Source organism: Lemur catta, chromosome 3, assembly GCF_020740605.2.
Source record: "Lemur catta isolate mLemCat1 chromosome 3, mLemCat1.pri, whole genome shotgun sequence".
NCBI lineage: Eukaryota > Metazoa > Chordata > Mammalia > Primates > Lemuridae > Lemur > Lemur catta.
In genome coordinates this window covers 87559717-87584800 of record NC_059130.1, presented here as the reverse complement: position 1 = coordinate 87584800, position 25084 = coordinate 87559717, and the positions used below count along the sequence as shown (strand labels likewise).

Below are 25084 nucleotides of genomic sequence, written 5' to 3'. Positions count from 1 at the left end.
GGTGGAGAATTTTTTTAGGGTGGGAGATACTATTGTATTTATATAATAGTATGGGTGAGCCTCTAGAAAAGAAGTTTTATGAGAAAGGGAGGATTGATTAAAAGAGGAGAAAAATCCTTGGGAACCCCAAAGGGATGAAATCCACACACACGTTGAGGGTTTGCTCTTCAATAGGGAAAGGTAGGAACAGACAGAGATAGGTTTATGGATTTAGTGGTGAGAACATGAAGAAATTTACATTTGATTGACTCATACTTCATATAGTAAATATAAACATTGTACTAGATGAAGATTTGAGGAAAGAGGGATAGTTACATTGGAGAGAGCAAGTAAAGCCTAATAGAGAATTAAAATTTGATAGCCCTTTGAGACTTAGTAATGAACTTTCAGTCAGTTTATACTAGTCAGTAATGGGATAGAGTCAGTATTTTATTATCTTTGCAATACAAGCATTTTGGGTTGGAGAAGTAAGAAAAGTTTTGTAGGACCAGTCTGTGCTGTCATCCATTCATCCTTTCCCATTTATTCGTTTGTTCTTTTATTCAGTGAGCTTAGTATTATTACTTAGTATTCTGTTTTTTACTAAACAGAAGCAAAAAAAAAAAAAAAAAGGAAAAGAATGGCCACCCTGTTAAAACATACCACCCATATTTCTGTAGATGAAAAGACAAATATATGAAATTAGAAATGAACAGTTACAAAGCCAGATGGGTGAGAAATGGGTGAGGATTGGCTTTAATAAGTGTTAAAGATGGGAAATGGACACTTAAGGTTTTGTTATACTGTTACGTCTACTTTTGTATGATTAAAAATTTGTATAATAAAAAGTTTAAAAAATGAATTAAATGGTTAGAGCATAATTACAAAATACAGGGATATATTTTAATTGCTTGCCCATTTCAAATTAGCACTTTTTAACCCACACATAAAACTTTTAAATGCAATGCAGGTGTGTTCGAGATAATTATAGAATATAAAAAAAAGCAATCATAGTACATTAAAGGAAGTGATGTCTGATTGCATTGATCGCAAACAATTTTAAAGTTCTATGATGAATGTTTTCTTCTAATTCTAGTGTAATAGCTTTCTGTTTGTACAGCCTCACCTGGAAATAATACTGAAAGTGTAAATTAGAGACCCTTTGTAACCCTTCCTTAAATGGACTGTTAAGTGACTCTGATAATTATTGTTTTCAATTGATAACAGTAAAGTTGGAACAGGTATTTGGACAGAGGCAGAGTTAGGGTTTGTTTGAACTGCTTTAGATTTTATGATGCTGATTTTTGGTATGTGCTAATACGTGGTGGGGGGTAAAGCACTTTTTTGCATTTGAGAATTTTTACAAGTTGTTACTGCCACCACTCATTGTGAACAGCTGGATACAGGTCAGTCATAAGCACTGTCCTCTCTCGTTTTTTGTTCTTGCATGACAGTTATCTTTGTCATAATTACAAGGCCTTTTGAAGACCTAGGACATCAGTGTTTACATTTTCTAATTTGGAAAGAAGTAAAAATTTGATGATTTGAATTTTCAAGAATTGCAAAGGAATAATTGTTATTCACAGTGTTCAGAAGGTATAAATAGGCACAAAGTGGTACTTGAATATAAAGTGTGTTCATCAGTTTGGCAGTAGAATTTGTTATATGGAAAACCATTAGTGGGAAATTTTAAAAGTAAAGGAAGGGGAAATAAGAAAGGCACCAACATTCGTTCAGACCCTATTATGTGCTATACACATATCGTCTCATTTACTCCTCATAAAAGTTTTATGAGAGAATACTGTATTAGCATTTCTATTTTACTTATGAGAGAAACTAAGACTGAAAAAGTTTAAATTCTTCCCATAAGGTTATTTGGCTAGTGAATAATAAAGTTGAGATAGGAACCTACAAGTGTCACATTAAAGAAAATTACAAGGACACAAATGGAACATTTTAACCAATACTTAGCTGGAACTTTGTATAGAATGTGTGTTATAAATCACCTGAATTTGTCTCTTTAGAGTTAGGCACGTCATACAGATCCTCTCATATGAAGTCATTCATAACCATTGGGCATATAAATCTTGAGGTCACTATTATAAACTGTTTAATATGTGTTTGACTGTCATTGTTAAAGTTGAGTAGCACTAAATTGTTTTGTGAATTTGGGCATGAATGATAAGTGCGCATTAATGTTTATTTTTCCATTCCTACATTTGTTTATGCAGTAACTTTACTTTTCAAGGAAGCAATAAGCAAATATTTACTGAGTGTTAGGTTTCAGGCACAGCTTATACAACAGAAATTTATTGTCTCACAGTTCTGGAGGTTAGAAGTCTGATCAAGGTGATAGCATGGTTGGTTCCTCTTGGGGGCTTTGAGGGAAGGAGCTCTTCTATGTCTCGGTTTATGGATGGACATCTTCATGTTCACAAGGTTTTCTCCCTGTATGCATACTTGTGTCCCAAATTTGCTAAAACCTAGATTACATGATTTTATTTCACCATGTACCACTTTTGAAGCATGTAATTTTATATTTGTTTGTGTTTTTTTTTCTTTTTTTAGAAAAGAATATCTTGCTATATTGCCCTGGCTGGAGTGCAGTGGCTGTTCATAGGTGTGATTATAGTGCACTGCAGCCTTGAACTGCTGGACTCAAGTGATCCTCATTTAGTCTTTGTGTGGAAGATGAATTAGAAAGGCAAATTTGAAGATTAGGAGGACAGATTGTTGTGATGATTATCTAGTTCTCAGATAATAAAAGCCTGAATAAAGGCAACAGTATTTATGATGAAAAGGAAGAGATGGAATTTCACAAGAACAATTCAAGGAGGAGAATCAACAGGAATTAGTGACTGATGTGGTCATGGTGAAGGAGAAGGAAAAGTCATGACTCAATTAAAATGAAATATATAAATTAATATGAGGTAGTATTACATATTAGTTAAGAACAGAGTCATTAGAGTCATACAGATTAATCATGTAATTTACTTACTAGCTGTATGACTCTGAGCAGTTTTACTTAATGTTTTAGTCCATTGGGGCTGCTGTAACAAAATATTAACACTATAGACTTGGTGGGTTATAAATAACAGAAATTTACTTCTTACAATCTGGAGGCTGGGGAGTCCATGATCAGTGTCTGGTGAGGGCTTGCTTCCTCATAGACAGCCGTATTCTCACTGTAACCTCACAGGGCAAAAGGGCAAGGGATCTCTCTCAGGCCTGTTTTATAAGGGCACTAGTCCCATTAATGAGGGCAGAGCCTTCATGACCTAATTATATCACAAAGGCCTCTCCTCCTAATACCATCACTTTAGGGGATAGGATTTCAACATACGAGTTTTGGAACATTTGAACCATAGCACTTAACATCTGTTTACCTAACTCTGTTAATTGCAAATGACTGTCTTCATAGAACTTTTGAAGTTAAATGAGGCAATACATGTAAAGTGCCTAGTATTCATACAGTTTGTTGTGAACTTGAGGAAGTCATTTAACCATCCAAACTTAATTTCTTTGATAAAAAATAAGGATAATACATATTACTCTGTTCTCCCTACATCACAGAGTTGTTTTGAGAATGTAAAGCCCTTTGAAAACTATAAATTGATAATCATAATAGGTAAATATATTAATTATACCTACAAGGAGGTATCTAACTAACTTCATCTGTAATATAACCTTTCATCTCTTGGTTCAGCTTTGTAAGATCTAGGGTACTTCTTGGCCATAAAAACTGGAGTAGAATTTATCCTACTGGGAAAAAGTTTCTGTCTCTGTGAAGCTCTATGTGATAAATGACTAATGAGTTCTCAAGAAAATAAATCTTAACAGGAATCTTAACAGGATATCCTTGTTGCCTGGTGTGGAAGGGAGAAGGAAGTGAGATTATCAGGAACCAAGCCCAGAAGGTGGAAATGAGGTGCTGGAAATTGTCAGGGCGGATTCTGATTGCCTGCTCTCATTTCCTGGAACTGGAGTTGTGCTTATTTTTAAGATTGAGTTGTATATTTTGATCCCTTTGTAGCAAACCAGTGAAAACAGCTGATATGATTATTATTCCACACATAAGGATAGTAACGAACAGAAGTTAAAACCCAGAAATTCCAATCTTCATTTATTTCATCCTGCCACAATTCCTTTCCAAACAGAAATGGCAGATGGTAACCGTCTTTCAATGCCCATGTTATGTGATACTGCACATAGAAATCCTGCCTAAGGGTAACTCAGGTGTTTTTTTTTTTTTTCTCTCTCTCTTGCTGTGTATTTGCTATGTGATCTTGGCTAAGACTTTATTTTCAGTGAACATTTTCAATTTCTTTATTATTGACAGACTTGTAAATCTCACTCTTGCTTTTGAATTGCCCAGCTTTCTGAACTACATTTTCTTTTGGAACTTTAGTATGGTAGTCTAGTAAGGTTCACTGTCAATCAGTCTTGGTCAATATTGGTTTTCTCCCTTTGCACTACCATCCCAAGTAAATTTTGTATGTTCTTTTTCCCCACAGGTTTTCTGTGCTTCCTGCTGTAGCCTCAAATGTAAATTGTTATACATGGACAGAAAGGAAGCTAGAGTGTGTGTAATTTGCCATTCAGTGCTAATGAATGGTAAGTATTAAAACAGGCTGATTTCACAGTTGTTGAGACAAAACAAGAGAATTCCTAGGAAAAGACTTTTTTCCGCCTTTCTGTACAAGTTGCGTACCTTCTCAAATGTCTTTAACTGAAAATATTGAACTAAATTTCCATGTGTTGAAAATATCTTAGCATTTCAGAATTCCTATACCTAATTTAATGAATGAATGCTAAAGCCAGGTAAGTTTTGCAGGAATAATGGAAGTTCTTTGGAAATTTGGTGCTATGTGGTTGTTATTGTTCCTATAAAATGACTAAGGTGAGGTGGGGATATGGAACTATTGACCACCTAGGTGATGACATATTAAAATTGGGCCAAAGTTTTCCTTTCAAGGAAGCTATCTCTTTCTAGGGAATACCTTAATAACTTAGAATGCATCCTTATTAACAACTTGATTTATTCATCTTGTTAAAAATAAATGTGTTAGCATCTAGGATCAAGTAGAGAATTGAATTTTTCAGTTATAATCAGTTATCTCTTTAATGCTATTTAGATTTGTTATGAGGATAATAATGGTTTTGAATTTAGTTGTTATGTGGTGTAAAAATATGGCCAGGGGAAGGTAAATAAAATTTATCTTTTGTGGGACAAGAAATGAGTCCAAGGGCATTTTAGTTAAAAACAAAAACCCTGAGTATGCTTGTAAAAAGATAAAATAAATTGATCAGGCTGTATGTAGTATTTTCTCTTTGAATGCATCTTTGTGTAGTTGCCAGAACAATTACTAATAGACATAAAATGTTGAACTTGGACACCTGTGTTGCCTGTGCCAAGATAGTGCGCCTCCTGGAGCCTGGAACTTATCTGTTCTGAGACCCCTCCTGCTCTGTCTGTCTGCATTGCTCATAGTGATGTTTTCCTGTTGCTGGCTTATTAACCTGTTGCATGTCAGTTAATCTGATCTGTTCTAATTTCCTATGACCTGCCCAATTTCCTCCCATTTCTGAATTCTTATGATTTTGATCAATATGAATCATTCTCTCTACTCTTAAGGGTCACTTTTTAGATGGCGGTTATTTCACTTGGTTGCTCAATTGATGATTTTTATTCCACTGCTTTCATTTTCGGACACATATCCACAGACAAGAGCATGCTGCTTAATTACAGTACCTAATACACCTCACCTCTTTTATTTGATGAGATCTTCCAACTTGATAGCTATTTTTTTTTTTAACTTGGAATAGCTAAAGATGAAGGAAATGGCAGAGGATTCACATGGAATACTTACTTTTTATTAAGCCAAGGAGGCCCTTAACAGGGGATCCTAAGGTAATCCACTTTTCCTGGTTTTTCCAGCGTCTTTCCTCTCGCATGGCTTAGCCCGGTCTTTTTCTGAATATTTAATTTGATGCTTTTTGGTGTTCTCTATCCTTTTTTCCCTTCCCCTTTTCTCTTCCTCCCTTCTTCCTGCTAGTGCTTTCAAAGGAACATAACTTTTGTTATTAGCCTTGTCTTGCAGTTTGAAGGCAATGAATATTCAAAATCTTACAGATCATTCTTTGATGTTGAATGAGATTTTTGAAAAGATGCTCAAATATCGGGTGGTTTCTGTTCCTGGGCATGTGGGTATTATCTGAACCTAGAAAATAAAATTTGTTTTCTTTCATTTCTGTAGTACCTTTCATTCTATTTACTTTAAAGGCAATACTTGATATGTCAGTATTTAGTAAAATTATAGAGTACACAGAATCTTAACATATTGTGATCATCCATATTGGTTGATCACACTTACATGATATTGGCACATTTTCATGTTCAAATGGGTCCTGTGCTTTTGAGACACACCAAAGATGTGAAATGGTTGTTATTGCTCAATACTTTTATATAGGATGATTATTACATAAAAGCAGAATTCACAAAAATGTTGAAATGTCTTCTCCTGAGCTTTAGGCTTTGGAATTTTTAGGTGAGATTTTATCTTAACTAACAAGAGCCTTAAAAGTCTAGAAATGAAACTAAAAATTATATAATGAAGTTATGCTATTTTAGCCCCTGATTTTGTTTTTTTATAGAACTTTATAAAATGCATTAAATATTAAACCAAAAAAAAATGCCTAAATGCTATCCCAGTTGCAAATATAAAGTTTGATGTTTCACTCCCTCTTAAAGGAATGTATGGTCTCCTTTAAAGAACCAGGGACCTAGTCTTTAACTCAGACTGATCTGCTATCAGTCTGTATCAGAAGTATCCTATAATTGTTTTTTTTAAAAAATCATGTAATTCTTATTGGTCCAACCAAATATTTATTTAGCTAAATGGTCTCCTTTATTGAATAAAATCATCTATCTCCTTAATACCTTCACTAGCTGGAAGAGAGACATACTATGAGTGTTAATGAGGAGGAGCTGCATTATTTATCCAATATTGTGAAGGTCTTGATGTCCATATTTTGCAATCCATTCACATTGATTGTGTCTGTATTTGCTTTAGCTCAAGCCTGGGAGAACATGATGAGTGCCTCAAGCCAGAGCCCTAACCCTAACAATCCTGCTGAATACTGTTCTACTATCCCTCCCTTGCAGCAAGCTCAGGCCTCAGGAGCCCTGAGCTCTCCACCTCCCACTGTGATGGTACCTGTGGGAGTTTTAAAGCACCCTGGAGCAGAAGGTAGGGGATCATGTGCTATTCTCTCTCTTTTTCCTCATGAAGTTCCTCTGAAAAGGTGCTGATGTGCTGACTTTACAGCACAAGTCTTTAAAACACTACAGATAAGTCCCTTTGGGTGGTTATTAAAGTGGAAGAACAAGGTGAGAAATGTGTCAAGACTATTTCTGGGCAAGTAAAGAATAATATTGTGTTGCTTGAGATTTTGGAGGCACCTTAGAAAATATGCCAATCTCCTCTTCAGCTTAAGAATGGAGTAATTACGCTGCTTGCACTTAAAAAGAGGTGCAGAATTTGAAGTAATCCTGTAAAATTCCTAGTCTCATGCCTACCTTAATGTTCTTTGTAGAACCTCTATAAGTGATGAAAATGAGAGTCCTTCCTTCTGACCGGCCCATTCTAGCATTGCTTTTTGGAATACACATTGCCATTTTCTCTTTTCCTTTTTAATCTACCCATATAAAAATATGAAAATATTTGTGTTAGGTATGTAGACCTTTAAATCCAGAACTTTAATTCTGATTACCTCATATGATATGTAGGAAATTATTGGCTCAACTTATTTTGGTTTATTATGTCTTTATGATATTGTCAGATGAAAGACATTGTGTAAGTTCAGGGGATTATGAATAGTAAAAATAACAATTATATATTTCCTTAAAACAATCTTGTTAAGAAGTTTCCCTTGATAATTAGAATCTGTCTTCCTTCATTAACTTTGTATCTTTTCATCTAGTAATATTCCCTTCCCCTTGCTAAATAGCCTGCCTCCCCTTTTGAAGATCATAGACTTCAATTGACATTATCACACTCTTATCCGTTTTCCCCTCTTTTCAGATCATCCCTTGGTCATACTCCTTGTATTTTTATGAGTTCAGGCTTTCTTTATTAAAATCTTTATTCTCTTTACTTTATTTGTCATTTTTGTTGTTCTTCCCTAGTCTCTGTCTGTGTTTGGGCTGTTTGAATTGATTTCCAAAACTGGATTTAAAGAGATCATTTCATCAGACTCAGTTTTCCAGCTTTTCCCCTATCCTTTTACTAAAATACAAACTATTTTTGCACTGCCAGATCAGTCTTTTTCTTCTTCAATTACACGTTAGCCAAAGATCTGGTTAGTTTGTTTCCTAATTCTTACATATCTGTGCCAACTCTTCCTTTATTAACTAATTATTCTTTAACATTCTTCAGGGCATTTTTTGCCCTTTAAAAGTACCAGATATTGAATTTCTGTGGAAACCTCATACTTTTCGGAGATGTGGATATCTATTGCTTGATATTTTTTTCTTGCTATTAATTTATTTCCTAAGCACTTAAAACACTTTCCTTAGTTTCTGTCAGTATGCAGGACAGAGTATGTGGCATAATCGTAGATGTATATAGGAACTCTTAGTATTTTAAAGCAGTGTTTTAAATCTTTGCATATAAGTATAGAAGTAAAGAATATATTTAAATATGTATTTTTAAATTAATTTATAACATTTACAACCACTTTTATACACAGTTACAGTTCTCATGTTTCTAATTATAAGATGCTAAATAGCGATTTCTTTGTACATCTGGAATTGGTGACCTTCTCTTCTTTGATGTTAAAAACCCTACCAGTGTCACATTGATGCCTATTTTATTTTTCTGGCCCCTCAAGTGGTTCAGCCCAGAGAGCAGAGGAGAGTGTGGTTTGCTGATGGCATATTGCCCAATGGAGAAGTTGCTGATGCAGCCAAATTAACAATGAATGGAACTTCCTCTGCAGGAACCCTGGCTGTGTCCCATGACCCAGTCAAGCCGGCAACTACCAGTCCTCTACCAGCAGAGGTAAGAAAACAAAACAACTACTAAAAGTGAGTACCTACTTTACTCAGTGTTGTGCTGCCTCTGTCTTGCCTTTTCCTAAGTCGAGTGACTTTTGTGTGGAACCCTGTAGGTTTTAGATATAATCTAGCGCGCGTGCGTGCGTGCGTGCGTGCGTGCGTGTGTGTGTGTGTGTGTGTGTGTGTGTATGTATAGGTAGAGTAAATGTGGCAAAAATCAGTTGTTCTTGTTTAAAATGGTTCTGTACTTGGAAGTTTTTTCAGGAGATAGGTTCTTACGAAGATTGTTCTCAGATGAGCTCAGGCTACCACTGTAGCTAGAGGTTGAGCTACAGGGAATTCTGGCCCCTTGATAAATTGGTTCTCAAATCACATTCCCAGGTTCTGTGGCAGCCTCTTGGGAGTGCCATGGTAAGGAAGAATGGCTGAGGAACTCTTCTATTCCTTTCTCTTCAACCTGAACACCTCTGCTTTTTCCTGTTTTATCTGTTGTTTCCATTTCAGGTTTTTAAAAAGAATTCCAGAACTTAAAAATAAGTTGAAAACCACTGGCTTAATGGATAGAAGGCTCATATAATGTACCTGAAGAAACTAGCTCATACTGTGCTCTCACTTCTACCTTGTTTCTGTAGGAGCATCAGTCACAATTTTGAGGCTAATGGGATTCTCTTTCCTCTAAGCTTGATTTTCAGAAGACAAACATCAGCTACCTTTTTTTTTTCCAAGTCAGTGAGACAATAGAGCCACCTAGAACCCGAATTAGAAAGTATAAACATAGAATCCTTTTATATAATGAATCCTTTTCTATTGCTGGTTGCTCCCTTGAATTTGATGATCAAGGTTATAATAAGGTGGTTAATTCCAATTAAGTATATGTGTCCATCTTTTTTCTTTAAAATAAGAGAATAAAAGTTTGGATAAAGTTTTTTAAGCTTTATTTTTTTAGAGTGGTTTTAGATTCATAGCAAAAGTGAGAGTAAGGTACGGAGAGTCTTCATATGCCCCCTGCCTCTACACGTAGATAGATTCCCCGTTATCAATATCCCCCACCGGAGTGGTATAGTTGTTAAAATTGTTGAACCTACATTGACACATCATGATCACCCAAAGTCTACGTTTTACATTAGAGTTGGATAAAACTTTTATTTGTGAAGTTTTCATAGAATTGTTAGTTATTATTTATATTTATGTTCAGTAATATATTTTCAGATATTTACTTCACATATAATTTGTAGATTTGGTTGTAATTAAAATTGTTTGCTGTTAAAATTAGATTTATTAACATACAGAGACAAGTTTCCTATGGTGAAGGGACCATACAGATCATACCATGTCATCTGTGTCTTCAGATATTCTTAAGTCTATTTTTTCATTTTTCTATGGCTGCAGAGGATGAGAGCCAGAACTACATCTTATCCTTCTTTGTATCGCCACAATGAGTTTGTCAAGAAAGTTTCTTCTTTTTTCCCCACAGCTGTTCATTTGGAAAAAAATTTCAAACCACAGAAAATTTGGAAGAATAGCACAGTGAACACTCATATATTCTTCACCTATATTTGCCAACTGTTATCATTTTGCCGCATTTACTTTACTACTTCACACATACATACACTTTTTTTTTGGTTGAACCATTTGAGGATTGATTTACCACCTGATAAGTTCAGCTTGTGACTCTTAAGTACAAGTTATTTTCTTACATAACCACAATACAGTTATCACATGAGAAGGAAATTTAACATGTAATTATATAATCCATATTCAGATTTCCCCAGTTGTCCCAATAATGTTCTGTATAGCTTTCATTTATACATACATGTATGGCTACATATATAAAAATGTTTTAACTAAATCGGATTTATTTTTAAAAATCAGGATCTCATCAAGGAACACAGTTGCATTTAGTTTTCATGTTTCTTTGGTTTCCTTTAATCTTTAACAATTCTACTTTTTGTTTTTAGTCCTTCATATCATTATTTTTTGAGTATTTGGGACATGTTTTGCATAATACCCTCAATCATTTTTTGGCAGTAATAATAGTGTACATAAGTGGTGGTCATTTCTTAGTGGATCACATCAGGAAGTATTAGTTTAATAATTGGTTAATGTGATATCTTTGGTGTTTCTCCATTGCAAGAGTACCTTTTCCTCTCTGTAATTAATAAGTAATATAAGGGTGATTCTTTGAGACTATGAGTATCCTGTTCCCCAACAATCTTTTAACCAATGATTTTACTATTTTTTGATGACTTTTGCCTGAATCAGTTATAACTGTGGGGCTTATATGGTGATGATTTTTTTCTTTCTATTAAATTTTTTTTACATCTCTTAGTTTGTATGATAGGTTCTTAAAACATAAATATTTTTGAATGAATGACACTCTAGTTAATGAATGTTATAGGGAAACAAGTTTCAGCTCAGTATAAAAGAAACTAACCAAGTTAATTATTTATTGTGGTGCTCTCACGTTGTTCAACACTCTATTTTAATATTTACCTGATAAAGTGAAGGAAAACAAACTCTTTAAGGCCAGACTGGAATATATTTTTCTCATTTTTATGGTCTAGAAGAGTACCTGCCGCTTAATAATAGGTGCTCAATAAATGAAGTAAATTTCTTTTCACAGAATGTAGTTGTATACTTAAATACTACTAGGCCAACTGACCATCAGTTAATGATATTAAAAAGAGGATTTATATACCATTAAATAGCAGATTAGAATATATTATGTTATTTTCTGTACCAGGCCTTCAAATCAGATACAGGGGGAGGAGAGGGAAGGTAAAAACTTACCTATCGGGTACAATGAACAACTATTTGGGTGATGGGCACACTAAAAACCCCAACTTGAGCATTATAAAAGATATCCATGTAACAAAATCATTTGTACCCCTTTAATATTTTGAAACTAAATACTTTGCCAATAAAATTTTCCAAATCTCCTCTTATATGATGCCATACTGATCACGCTGGAGAATTTTAGCAAAAACCCACTACAAACTTCTAGTCCTAAATTATGGATAGTATAGACAAAAGTATGATAAAACAGCATATTTTTAAGAAATAGTTTTAATCTTTATTCAGGTATAAAATACATATAGTAAAGTGCTTAAAATACATATAGTAAAGGGCATTAATCTTTAGTAAACAACATGATGGATTTATATATTATATATTTTACATATAATGGTTATATAGATATAACTACCATCCAGGTGAAGATACAGAATATTTCCATCACTCTGTCAGGTTCCCTCACGTACGTTTTCTGTCACTAGCTTTCCCCGTTTTTCAAGGTAACCATTATTCTGACTTCTTTCACCACAGATTAGTTTTCCCTATTCTTGAATTTCACATAAATGAAAACATATAATGTATAAAGTTTTGTTTAGCTTCTTAAGCTCAGCCTAATATTTATGAGATTTATCCATGTTGTATGCATCAAAAATTAACTTTTTATTGCTGAGTAGTATTCCATTGTATGAATATACCACAATTTATCTGTTTTCCCGTTAAGGGACATTTAAATTGTTTCCCGGTTTTGGCTATATGAATAAAGCTGCTATGAACATTTTTATACATGTTAAAAACAGCTTTTAAATGTTTTTCTTTTAGCTTTTTAAAAGCTTCTTTCTTTTGTTTAATTATAGAGAATATAGAGAAGAGAGCATCACTTTAATAGACCTTCGAGCATGTTCTAGTAATTATTAAGTGGATTTAACTCCACCCAAAATGTTTTGCAATATTACATTTATTAAATGTAGCTAATATGATCTGCATACTAGTGCAAAGAAAAATGAACTTGAAGTTTTATTACACAGTAAATGGAAAATGATGACCTATTTTAATCTCTATATTTTATCAAAGTTTATTTTTTCCCCTTTTTTTGTGGTAAAATATGTATAACATAAAATACCATTTTAACCATTTTTAAGTGTACAATTCAGTGTCAAGTATTAATACATTCACATTATTGTGCAGTCATCACCACTATTCTCAAAGTTCATTTTAAAAAGCAATATAGGCTGGGCACGGTGGCTCACGCCTGTAATCCTAGCACTTTGGGAGGTCAAGGCAGGCAGATCATTTGAGCTCAGGAGTTCGAGACCAGCCTGAGCAAGAGTGAGACCCCATCTCTACTAAAAATAGAAAGAAGTTAGCTGGACAACTAAAAATACGTAGAAAAAAAGAATTAGCCAGGCATGGTGGCGCATGCCTGTAGTCCCAGCTACTCAGGAGGCTGAGGCAGAAGGATTGCTTGAGCCCAGGAGTTTGAGGTTGCTGTGAGCTAGGCTGATGCCCCAGCACTCTAGCCCAGGCAACAGTGAGACTGTGTCTCAAAAAAAAAAAAAAAAAAGGCAATATAAATGACACTTTAAGTAGATCCAAAGGCAATAAGGGTTAATGAGATAATATTGGAATTTTGTTTGTTTGTTTGTTTTTTTTTTTTTTTGAGACAGAGTCTTGCTCTGTTGCCCAGGCTAGAGTAAGTGCCGTGGCGTCAGCCTAGCTCACAGCAACCTCAAACTCCTGGGCTTAAACGATCCTACTGCCTCAGCCTCCCGAGTAGCTGGGACTACAGGCATGTGCCACCATGCCCAGCTAATTTTTTTCTATATATATATTTTAGTTGACCAGATAATTTCTTTCTATTTTTAGTAGAGACTGGGTCTCACTCTTGCTTAGGCTGGTCTCGAACTCCTGAGCTCAAGCAATCCACCCGCCTCGGCCTCCCAGAGTGCTAGGATTACAGACGTGAGCCACTGCGCCCGGCCTGCAGTTTTTAAAAATATTTTTCTTTTATGGCAAAAGAAACCTGGGTAAAGGAATCTTTAACTCAGGCTATAAGGCCTCTTCTCTCAATACCATGATTTGATGATACCAAAAGGAGAGCCATATACATTTAAAAACATTTTCATTGTATAATGAGTATCTTGTGCTATCTTTCAAAAAGTATAAATTTCAGATTTTCACTTAAATTCCCATTTATATTCTTCACTATATTCTGCCAGAGTCTTGAATAATACTTACTTTGAACTGATTTGCTTTTTGTAGGTAGATATTTCTCTCTTCTCTGGGAGTATAACTCAGGTTGGAAGTCCTGTTGGAAGTGCAATGAACCTTATTCCTGAAGATGGCCTTCCTCCCATTCTCATCTCCACTGGTGTAAAAGGAGGTATGTGGACTTACATATTTAAACAGGTATAGTTATATATGCCAAATATTGGCTTCTCATTAAGGGAAGGAAAAAGAATTTGAGTGATAACTGCCTTTCTCCTTCCTATCCAACAAAATAAGCAACTACACCAATGCCATGAGAACAATGTTTCTGTTACTGATTGTTTTAGAGTAGATGTTTATGTGTTTTTGTGTGTGTGTGTTTTTTTTTTTTTTTAGACAGAGTCTCACTCTGTTGCCCGGGCTAGAGTGAGTGCCGTGGCGTCAGCCTAGCTCACAGCAACCTCAAACTCCTGGGCTTAAGCAATCCTACTGCCTCAGCCTCCCGAGTAGCTGGGACTACAGGCATGCACCACCATGCCCAGCTAATTTTTTTCTATATATATATATAGTTGGCCAGATGATTTCTTTCTATTTTTAGTAGAGACGGGGTCTCGCTCTTGCTCAGGCTGGTCTTGAACTCCTGACTTTGAGCGATCCATGCACCTTGGCCTCCCAGAGTGCTAGGATTACAGGCGTGAGCCACCACACCCGGCCAGATGTTTATGTTTTTATATCATAATGTCATTTTCATTTTTTGGAAAGATATATTAATTACAATATAAATATAGTTTATTTGCAGTTTTAAAAAATATTTCAAAGCACATAATATTCTGAAGAGTTGCTTGTAGTTCTAGGATTGGCTCACCTTGATACAGTTGTTAATTTAGCTTTCTGTTTTGAGGTATGGTATACACTTAGAAAGATACATATAATAATGTGAAGAGCACTGAACTTAAATAACAATTTTACTGATAAAAAACATTTTTAGGGAGTCCTGGTAAGAAGTAAACTTATTATCAAGTCAAAAGAATGCTTAACTTTATGTGAAATTTTTTGTTGATATATCCGGATTAGCCTATACTCAATACATTTTTAGGAGATGGTTTATTAATGTCTCCTCAATTTTGTCCTAGGCTTTTACCTCATCTCCTTGTCTTCAGTCTTATTCTCTTTTATTTTCTCTTCCATACTATTGCCAGTTAATCTTTTTAAACATAGATATTATCATATATTGCTATTGCTTAGAAATATTTAATGGATTTCCAGTTCCTTTAGTCTAAATTATCTCTGTAGACAATGTTCCTTATAAGCTTATCTTGACCCACTTTCCAGCCATTTGTTATCAAATGTATTTCCAGCCATTACACCAGCATCTTACATGCATAGTTCAGATTATTTGCTTTTTTTTTTTTTTTTGAGTATTCACTTTTCATTCTTCTATGCTTTTTCTTTTACTGTGGACTAATGGGAAGAGAATAGACTTCAGAATTGGACAAACCTGAGTTTTAATGCTAGTACCATTCTATTCTAGCTGTGCGATTCAGTTGGCAAGTCATTTATCCTCTCTGAATCTGTTTCTTAGTCTTTTTTTGTTTTGTTTTGTTTGTTTTTGTTTTTTTGAGACAGTGTCTCACTTTGTCACTCAGGTTGGGGTACAGTGGCCATGACATAGCTCACTGTAGCCTGAAACTCCTGGACACAAGCTATCCCCCTGCCTCAGCCTCCTGAATAGCTAGCACTACACCATGCCTGGCTATTTTTTTTCTTTTTTGTGGAGATGAGGTCTTGTTATGTTACCCAGGCTGGTCTCAAACTTTTGGAATCCTCCTGCCTCCACCTCTCGAAGTGCTGGAATTATAGGCGCCAGCCAATGTGCTTGGCCCCTAGCCTGTTTTTTAAAAAATTACGTAACTGCACCTACTTAATCATCATTGTGAGTATTAAATTAGATATCATACCTGTAGTACCCAGCAAGAAAGTATCTGCTACAAACTAGGCATGTAATTAATATTTTTCTTTTCTTCCTTTCCTCTGTGTGGAATACCCCTCTATACTGGAATAGAAGAATACTCTAGACTTCCTCTGAAGAATTTCTCAACCTTTCAAAATCTGATTTAATGCTTAACTCTTCTCTGAATCCTTACCTAGGCTGCCTACAAAGTACTGTTTTGCTTATCTCTGTTCTAATGGCAGTTCCTATAGACTGCTGCTACATTAACACTTTTCTTATTATAATTTAAATATTTTATACATCTTACTATTTCACTTAGACCATGAATTCCCTCAGTCTTAATTCATATTTGTGTCTTCTGCTCCTTGGATGGTGCTGGGCACATAGTAGGCTCTCAGCAAATGTTGGCTGAATGTATTGTACTATCAAATCCAGCTGTGTCCCATATACTTCAACAGTGAACTTTCATATAAGGCTAAGCATTCTTTTGTTAGTAAAATTGCTACATAGGTTTCAAATTTGGGTCATACTAATAAATCTTAGATTAATGAGGAATTAAATTAGCCTACTCTGTTGCTAAAATAAGTCAGATTGTAGGATTTCATTTTCATAAAATGTTATAGCCATGAAATCTGATTGTTAAAACCTCTCCTAACTTCCTTGGCTTTAGTTACAAAAAATAAATAAAAAAATACATACATACATACTTACCTCTCCTACCAAGAAAGAACAACTAGTTATATATATTTACTTAAACTATATTATTATCTCTTCACCAGAATTTTGCAATTTTGTATTCCAGTGTAATAACTTCATTAAAAAATTTTTTACACTCAGTATTTCTCTTTCCAGTAAATACTTTTATTAATATATATATTAATATTTCCTGTTACATCCAAAAAATCAATTTTTAAATATCTATTGGTCGGTGGGCTATAGTGTTACTTAGTTCTACTTGACTATCCCTTAATGATGCATTTTATATAGGATCAACCAAACAACATCCACCTTTGAAGTTTTCTGTTCTTTTTCCATATCTCTAGATTCTGTAATGGTTATTACCCTTGATTTTGACTTCAAGCTGACAGGACCACTATCATTCAAAATGAAGTGGCCAAATACTACGTGCTGTGCTTCCAGAGATTAAACAGGAAGCGTTATATTCAGAGTCTCAAGTATTAACTTGTCCATGTTCAAAGTCTGATGTGTGATTTCTGGTGATTTTGGTGATATATGTACTTAAAGGAATTGTTTTATGAAACTAGTCACATATGATACTTTTGTTTTCTGGGTTCATTTTTTAAAGTTTAATTTTTTAATGGTCAAAAATCTCAACTAGTACAAAAGAGAATAGATTGAAAAGTAGGGCTCCCTTCTACCCCAACTCTTTGACGTTCTTTCCATAGGTAACTAGTATATTATCACTTTCTTGTATATCATGGGTTAATTTATATGTTGGTCTTAGAACATGTATTATGTGAAATTCTTGTTATGATAGTTGGAAAATTTTTGTTAAATAAAAGAGTTGTCTTTAGACTATGGGGAGAGGTCTATACACAGGATAACAATATTGTCATTCAAAGTGGCTGGGTCACTTTTGAGAGTAAAAGGGGGCACTATTAACATGATACTAGTACAGCAGGTACAAACCAGGATCTTTTGTTCACTCCATAAATCACATGCTTGTCTCTTTCCTGTGAATAATCAGCCCATTCCTCCGTGAGATTTTCTTCTTGATTTGTCTCTTTAACCAATCTATTACATTGTTTTCTCCCCTTTCAGACTATGCTGTGGAAGAGAAACCATCACAGATTTCAGTAATGCAGCAATTAGAGGATGGTGGCCCTGACCCACTTGTATTTGTTTTAAATGCAAATTTATTGTCAATGGTTAAAATTGTAAATTGTAAGTAAGAAATTTTAAAAATTAAAATGAAATGCATACTGATTCATAGTAAATAAAGCTTTTAAAATTCATTACACACAAGTCTTTTTATATAGAGCCACATCTTACTGAACACTGAATTCTGAAGAAGTTGGTTTGTGTAAAATAATATATTTCAGAGGACAACTGTGAGACTAACTGAAACTCTTGCCTTTAGTCACAGGGGTGAGGTAGGTGAATCTCCAGGAAGAAAAGCCAAACAAATCTTGAACAGATATGAGTTAAATTCTTTTTGAGATGGATGTGTTAAGTTACTACTCAGCATCAGAGTAACTGGTGTTGGAGAAATTATCCAGGCAGGCCAAACAATTCACATGCTAGGTTTTAATCCCAGAAACCTTAATAATGGTGTTAAACTTTATTTAGGAAAAGTGTTAGTTAACTAACTCATAATAAAGTTTCAATGCATCATAAGTTAAATTTCAGAAGAAACTTCTTAATTCTTGCTGCTAGTTCCATAGGCATCAGAATGACAAAGAGGACAGTAACTTAGAATCTTGATTCTACTTTCCAATATGGTATCGGAAGATAGAGAATGCATTTATTCTGAATGAGTGTTAACAGGCAGTTTTGGAGGAAGGAAGGAATCTCTGAGGAATAGTTCTCCAGTTTCCACTATGTACTTGTTTTAAGTTGACTGTAGAAACCAGACACATTTAATATACTACTTCCTTGGAGGTGCTACATTGATGAAATGTAGGTTTCTGGCTTGCTTGTTAATCACACTCTTGTGTGTTTGGCCAGTTATTAATGCTTGCTTCCTTTCCTTCCAAATCAAAAATAATTTGCTTGAAATTTCAATTTGCCATATCTGGTTTGAAAGTTATACTTAGAAATTAGCTAATGTAGGATTCCTGAAGTGTACAAGTCATCATTGGGAACTTCCCATTCAGGTATATAAAGTAACAATTCCCAAAGTAAAAGAAAGAGATATTTCTTTTTTGATTTATATTTGTTTTGATTTACATGGTGGTATTCATAATTTTATTTGACTCCTTTTTTGATTCCTTTGGGGAATCCCATTGTGTTAGGGTACAAATAATAAAAGTGTCAAGGATTAAACATTATTTTTGACTTACATATGGCTTCTGCTGTTTGTGCTTTGTATAGCCTTAAAGTGAAGGTGTGAAAGTAAGTAGTTCAAAAAAGCCATCCTTTTCACCACTTTTTACAGCATGAAGCCAAATAAAATCATGTTGCTGATTTTCTAGAATTTTCTCCCAGAAAGGAATGTAGTTAAAATAGCTAGAATCTTTTGGATCATAAATATACATTAAAAATGTATTTTCTTTAGGCTGCAACCTAAAGTCAAAACTATAATATTGGCTTTCATTGTTTTTGTTTCTGGCATTACATAGTGATTTTTTTTTTAAATATATAGATAGAGACTATATTCTTCAATCATTATAGCATAGGATATATAGTTTGGTTGTATTTATTTTATTATTAATAGAATGTTGCTTTTAATAATTGTACCTTTTAATAATAGGAGTTAAAAACTTTAAGGGCATTTTCTTTCATTATTATTTCTTTTTCTTTCCTTTCCAGTCATTTTTCTAAGTGTTTAGAAAAGAGCCAGAGGCACTGGTATATTTTATTTTCTATCACAGTTTTTTGGCTTAACACAGTGACAGTTCACAGTTGAATTATACAGACTCAGTACGGTCTATTTTAATCTTTGCTATATTGTAAAAGATTTCTTTGCATCTTTTTTAAGAGTAAAGATCGAGAGGAATGTCTTTATTTTTATGTTTTTATTCTATCAATAGATGTGAACAGGAAGTGCTGGTGTTTCACAACCAAGGGAATGCATGCAGTGGGTCAGTCTGAGATAGTCATTCTTCTACAGTGTCTACCGGATGAAAAGTGTTTGCCAAAGGATATCTTTAATCACTTTGTGCAGCTTTATCGGGATGCTCTGGCAGGTGGGAATGCTTTATGATTTAGTCTACTCCCTTTGTGCATGATAAAAATTTTTGCATTCAGATATAAAATAATAGTCTTAACTTTGGGCTTAAGCATGGCATGGGACTTTGATATTAGTGGCAAGTTAGAACTTGCCACAGTGTAAAGAAATTTTAAATTTTAGTATTTTACCTTGTATGGTGGTTATTATTTTATAGAGGCTGGAATTAAAGTCATAAAAGAATAATACATTGACCTTGATGTAATCATATTTTCCTTTGAGTGGCTTAGGGGTCATGACATTAGTAACTGGTAGAAGGAAGCATACTCATAAGTTTTACTGCTTGTTTCTTCAGTTAAGAATATTTATATAATCATAATGTAAAAATTCTATTGAATATTCAGATTTCAAAAACAATTAGCATAGATGACTTCGTTGTAGTTTCAAAATAAGTTGTAAATATTTAAAAGTAAAGGCATAGCTATAAGAAGTTGAGGAAGACTAAGGTCAATAATATAAAGAAATACTAATGTTGAGAGAGAAAGAAACATTATTATTTATTTGACATTATAATTACTTATAATTACATTATATTATTTGTCATTACAAAGTCAGCCTCTTGATTTAACAGAGGAGTTAAGAAGTGGTGTAATTAAAGTAAATTCTCATTTATGGTAACAGAAAGTCAATAAATAATATTTATACTTGATAAATAAGAAAAGAATAGTATAAGTATAGAAACTAAAGCAAATGAATAATAAAAGAGATTGTCTCTGAGGAACAAAGCTTGGAGAGTGGGGGGAGGGAGGCCAGGGAATTAAAACTATTTTCATGTATTATTTGATCATATTTCATAAACGTATTAGAACCATAAATTATTCATACTTTATAAGTACAATAATTCCCATTGTGGGATTCTATGCCAAAGACTATCCAAAATATAAAATGCACTTTTGGACATGAAAATGTTTATTGCAACATTACCTAAATTTAACACAAAAATTCAGAAGCAACCTAAATGCTCCAGCTATAGGTGAAAAGTTTAACTATTTTATACTTATTAGATGTATGCATCTTTTTTAGAACATTTTTTAGTCATTAAAGTATTATATATGAAAGTAATGTAATAACATGGAAAATGTTCTTGAAATAAGTACAAAAGCAGGATATGAAATTGTATTTTTAATGTAATTGCAAAAATTATGCCTTTCTGTTTTAATCTCTATGATAATTTAGGTATACTATTACATAAGGGCAAGGTGGAAACTGACTACGTGATACCTGTGAAGCTGCTATGCAGGGGTGGGGAACCTGCGGCTTGGGGCTGTATGTGGCTTTCTGGATCCTTGTGTGTGGCCTTTTGACCGAATTCAAATTTTAAAGAACAAATAATCCTTTTATTAATAAAAGGATTTGTTCTGTGGAGTTTGGATTCAGTCGAAGGGCCACACTCAGGGATCCGGAGGGCCACATGTGACCTTGAGGCTGTAGGTTCCCCACCCTGAATGACCTAAACATTTTTCCTCAATTTGATCGCATTTACATGTAAAAACTTTTGAGAAATGGCATTGGAGGTTCAAGTAATTGTGTGTTCATGCGAGTTTTGAGAGGATGTCAGGGACTAGGTGTGGGATATTCAGGAATGTGTTGTCTAAGGAGCGCATCCTTTTTTTTTTTTTTTTTTGAGACAGAGTCTTGCTTTGTTGCCTGGACTAGAGTGAGTGCCATGGCGTCAGCCTAGCTCAGAGCAACCTCCTCAAACTCCTGGGCTCAAGCAATCCTACTGCCTTAGCCTCCTGAGTAGCTGGGACTACAGGCATGTGCCACCATGCCTGGCTAATTTTTTCTATATATATTTTTAGTTGTCCGGCTAATTTCTTTCTATTTTTAGTAGAGACGGGGTCTCACTCTTGCTCAGGCTGATCTCAAACTCCTGAGCTCAAACGATCCACCCACCTTAGCCTCCCAGAGTGCTAGGATTGCAGGTGTGAGCCACCGCACCCGGCCTCATCCTTTATTCTGTAGGCAGTGAAGAACCTTTGAAAGAATTTGAGATGGTGAATGACATAATCAGATTTGCATTTTAGAAAGATGTCTGTGGAAGCAGTATGAAAAGTGGATCAAAGTCCATGAGTCTAGTGGCAGTTAAAAGCAATTGCAGTGGATAAGCAAATGTGTATTCATACGCTAGAAGACTGCTCAACAATAAAAATGAACTCACTGCTAATATATGCAACAACATGGATGAATCTCACAGATATTATGCTGAGCAAAAGAAGCCAGGCCAAAACATGTGTTAATATATATTGAGTGATTCCATTTATATGATCCTCTGGAACAGGCTACATGAATCTGTAGTGATAGAAATCAGATCAGTGTTTGCCTGAAGTAAGGTGGGGGTGTGAGTGCTGGAATTGACTACCAAGGGGTCCAAGGAACTTTCTGAGATAATATAGTATTTTATATCTTGATAGGATAGTGGTCACACGGGTGTTTACATTTGTCAGAACTCATTGAACTATATATTTAAAATCTGTTTGTTTTATTGTATATAAATTACACCTTGATAAAATTTATTTTTAAAAAAGCTGTTGCAGGAAACTGGCTGGGCACGGTGGCTCATGCCTGTAATCCTAGCACTCTGGGAGGCCGAGGTGGGAGGATCACTCAAGGTCAGGAGTTTGAGACCAGCCTGAGCAAAAGCGAGACCCCGTCTCTACTAAAAATAGAAAGAAATTAGCTGGACAACTAAAAATATATATGGGAAAAAGTTACCCGGGCATGGTGGCGCATGCCTGTAGTCCCAGCTACTCGGGAGGCTGAGGCAGTAGGATCACTTAAGCCCAGGAGTTTGAGGTTGCTGTGAGCTAGGCTGACACCATGGCATTCTAGCCCGGACAACAGAGTGAGACTCTGTCTCAAAAAAAAAAAAAAGCTATTGCAGGAAATTAAGAAATTATCATGGTTTAAATTAAGTAATGGCAGTGGTAATAAAGAATACTGGAGAGAAGACAAGTATGGTGGCATGTATGTGTAATCTCAGCTACCCAGGAGGCTGAGGCAGGAGGATCACTGGAGCCCAGGAGTTCAAGACTAGCCTGGGCAACATAGTGGGACTCCATCGTTTTTTTTTAGAAGAATATTAGAGAAGAAGGATATAAAAGACATGATGCTTCAATTCAATAGGATTTAGTAATTAATTGGTTATGGAGGGTTAGAGGGGATAAGTTAAGGATGGCCCCAAATTTCTGACTTGAGCTCCTGAATGCATGTTGGTTTTATTTATTGAGATGATGAATAGAAGAAAAAGTACAGATTTGTCAGAGGAGAGGGAAATGAGTTCTGTGTTCAGTCTGTTGAATTTGAAATAATGACATCAGATAGAATATGTAAATGACAGATGAATATATGGGTATGGACCCTAAGAGAGATCTGGGGTAAAATACAGATTTGAGAGACACAGTTTTCATGTGATAGTTAAAACTGGTGATAGGCTAGAGTGAAGAGACCAGGACTGGATAGAATCCTGGGAAATACCTGCAAGGAAATGATGTGAATCATTACATGGATCATTGAAGTATATGTTTAGCATAAATGGTTATGCATTTTTAAAAGATATCCTTATATATCAGTACAGTCCATTTTAAACTATTAAAATAGGAAACTTCTATAAAAATTACTTGGAATTGATTATAAAATAATAGTGATAGTCAAACTATAATACATCTAAGCCATCTTAAAATATTTTCTGTAATGTAAGATGGGGACATGTATATCTAAGTAAATAACATTTCAGAAGTGTAAAGGAGATGTGAGAGTCTCTCCTTGAATTGGAATCATTTCACAGCTCATCAAATATTGGGACTAGAAGGTATCTTAGATCATGTATTACAAACTTTTCATGCTTCACATGAGGAAAATGAGACCTAGAAGTGTTAATGACTTGCCTAAATCACAGACCTAGTTGGTGACAGAATTAGGACTAAAGCCCCAGACCCAGTGTTCTTTACAATTATGTTAATTGCTGCTGTGTATGTATTAATATTACAGTACATCAGTTTTAAAAAACAGATACATATAATATCTGTGTGCTATGCAGTTTTTATTAATAATCCTGTTTTTGGATAATCAGAGTAGTATGACAGATTTCACTATAAATTTTTTGTAAGTGAAAATATATTTTAGGACATAGGTGTTCTATGTTCTATGTTTAGAACATAGGTATTCTAAAAGGATCCCAATTTGTTATTTTTCTCCTCTATGTAGCACATTTTATGGAATTGACAAATTGCATCTTAAATTTCTCCTGAGTATGAAACCTTGAATACTCTTGTCACTAGTTTAGGGTTATAAATCATTCAATAAATCTTAGAAGTCCTTTGAATGAGCTTTCTTTATAATCTGTGAATTTTACAATTGAAACTACATGTCTTTAATAACAATACATTTGTGTATCTATGCTTCTTATTTATTATATATACACTTTTTTGTCATACATAGTTGTTCATACTTTCTACAGTGAGGGAAAAAATTATAATTTGTGAAAAATTAGATTCTGAGCGTTTCAGGATACCTTCTGGGTATTTCAGTGGCATGAGAGATTCTAGATTAGATATTGTTTGTCCCCATCTCCCCTCCCTTCCTCCATGTTTTATACCTGTTTTTGTAAACAAACATTCAGAACATGGATTTGAATGAAATGGGACTTGTGTCTACCAGATTATTTTTCTGGAATTAATCTCTGGTTGTTTCCCTCTCTTACTCAAAAACCTATTTTGGCTTCATATTGCTCTTGGAATAAACTGTGTGTACTAACGTTCAGTACTCTACATGGTCTGATCCTGTATTTTTAGTCTCTTTTCCTCCACTAGTCATCTCACCATATTTGCACTGTAGCAAAACTATAAACATTTCTTGGTTCTTTATATATTATGTCTTTACATATTCTAATTAACCAGTATCCATGATTATGGATGGTACCCCCCTGCTATTTCCTAACACCTCAACTCTCTGAATCCTATTCTCTTAAGTCTTAAAGACCACTTTCTCCATAAATTTTTCCTTGATGATCCTCCCAGATAGAAATAATCTCTTCTTCTGAACTCCTTTCATACTTTATTTTTTAAAAACTTATTTAGTATTGCTATGGTTTGAATGTTTGTCCCCTCCAAAACTCATGTTGAAGAAATTCAAAAAAAATTTTAATTATTATGGGTACATAATAGCTGTATATATTTATAGAGCATGT

General features: G+C 34.5%; 1 protein-coding gene across 3 annotated transcripts in view; it reads left to right on the top strand.

Annotated features, from left to right (window-relative positions):
- The window catches only part of ZFYVE9 (zinc finger FYVE-type containing 9), a 148093-nt gene that overhangs the window by 72194 nt on the left and 50815 nt on the right, over positions 1-25084 (top strand). For 2 of the 3 annotated variants that reach the window (XM_045548029.1, XM_045548030.1), the window contains 6 exons: positions 4494-4593; positions 7053-7229; positions 8872-9041; positions 14090-14210; positions 17769-17891; positions 19700-19855. In XM_045548029.1, the coding sequence (XP_045403985.1) occupies positions 4494-4593; positions 7053-7229; positions 8872-9041; positions 14090-14210; positions 17769-17891; positions 19700-19855 (847 nt within the window). The remainder of the gene's footprint in view (positions 1-4493; positions 4594-7052; positions 7230-8871; positions 9042-14089; positions 14211-17768; positions 17892-19699; positions 19856-25084) is intronic. The other variant, XM_045548031.1, reaches the window with a different exon arrangement.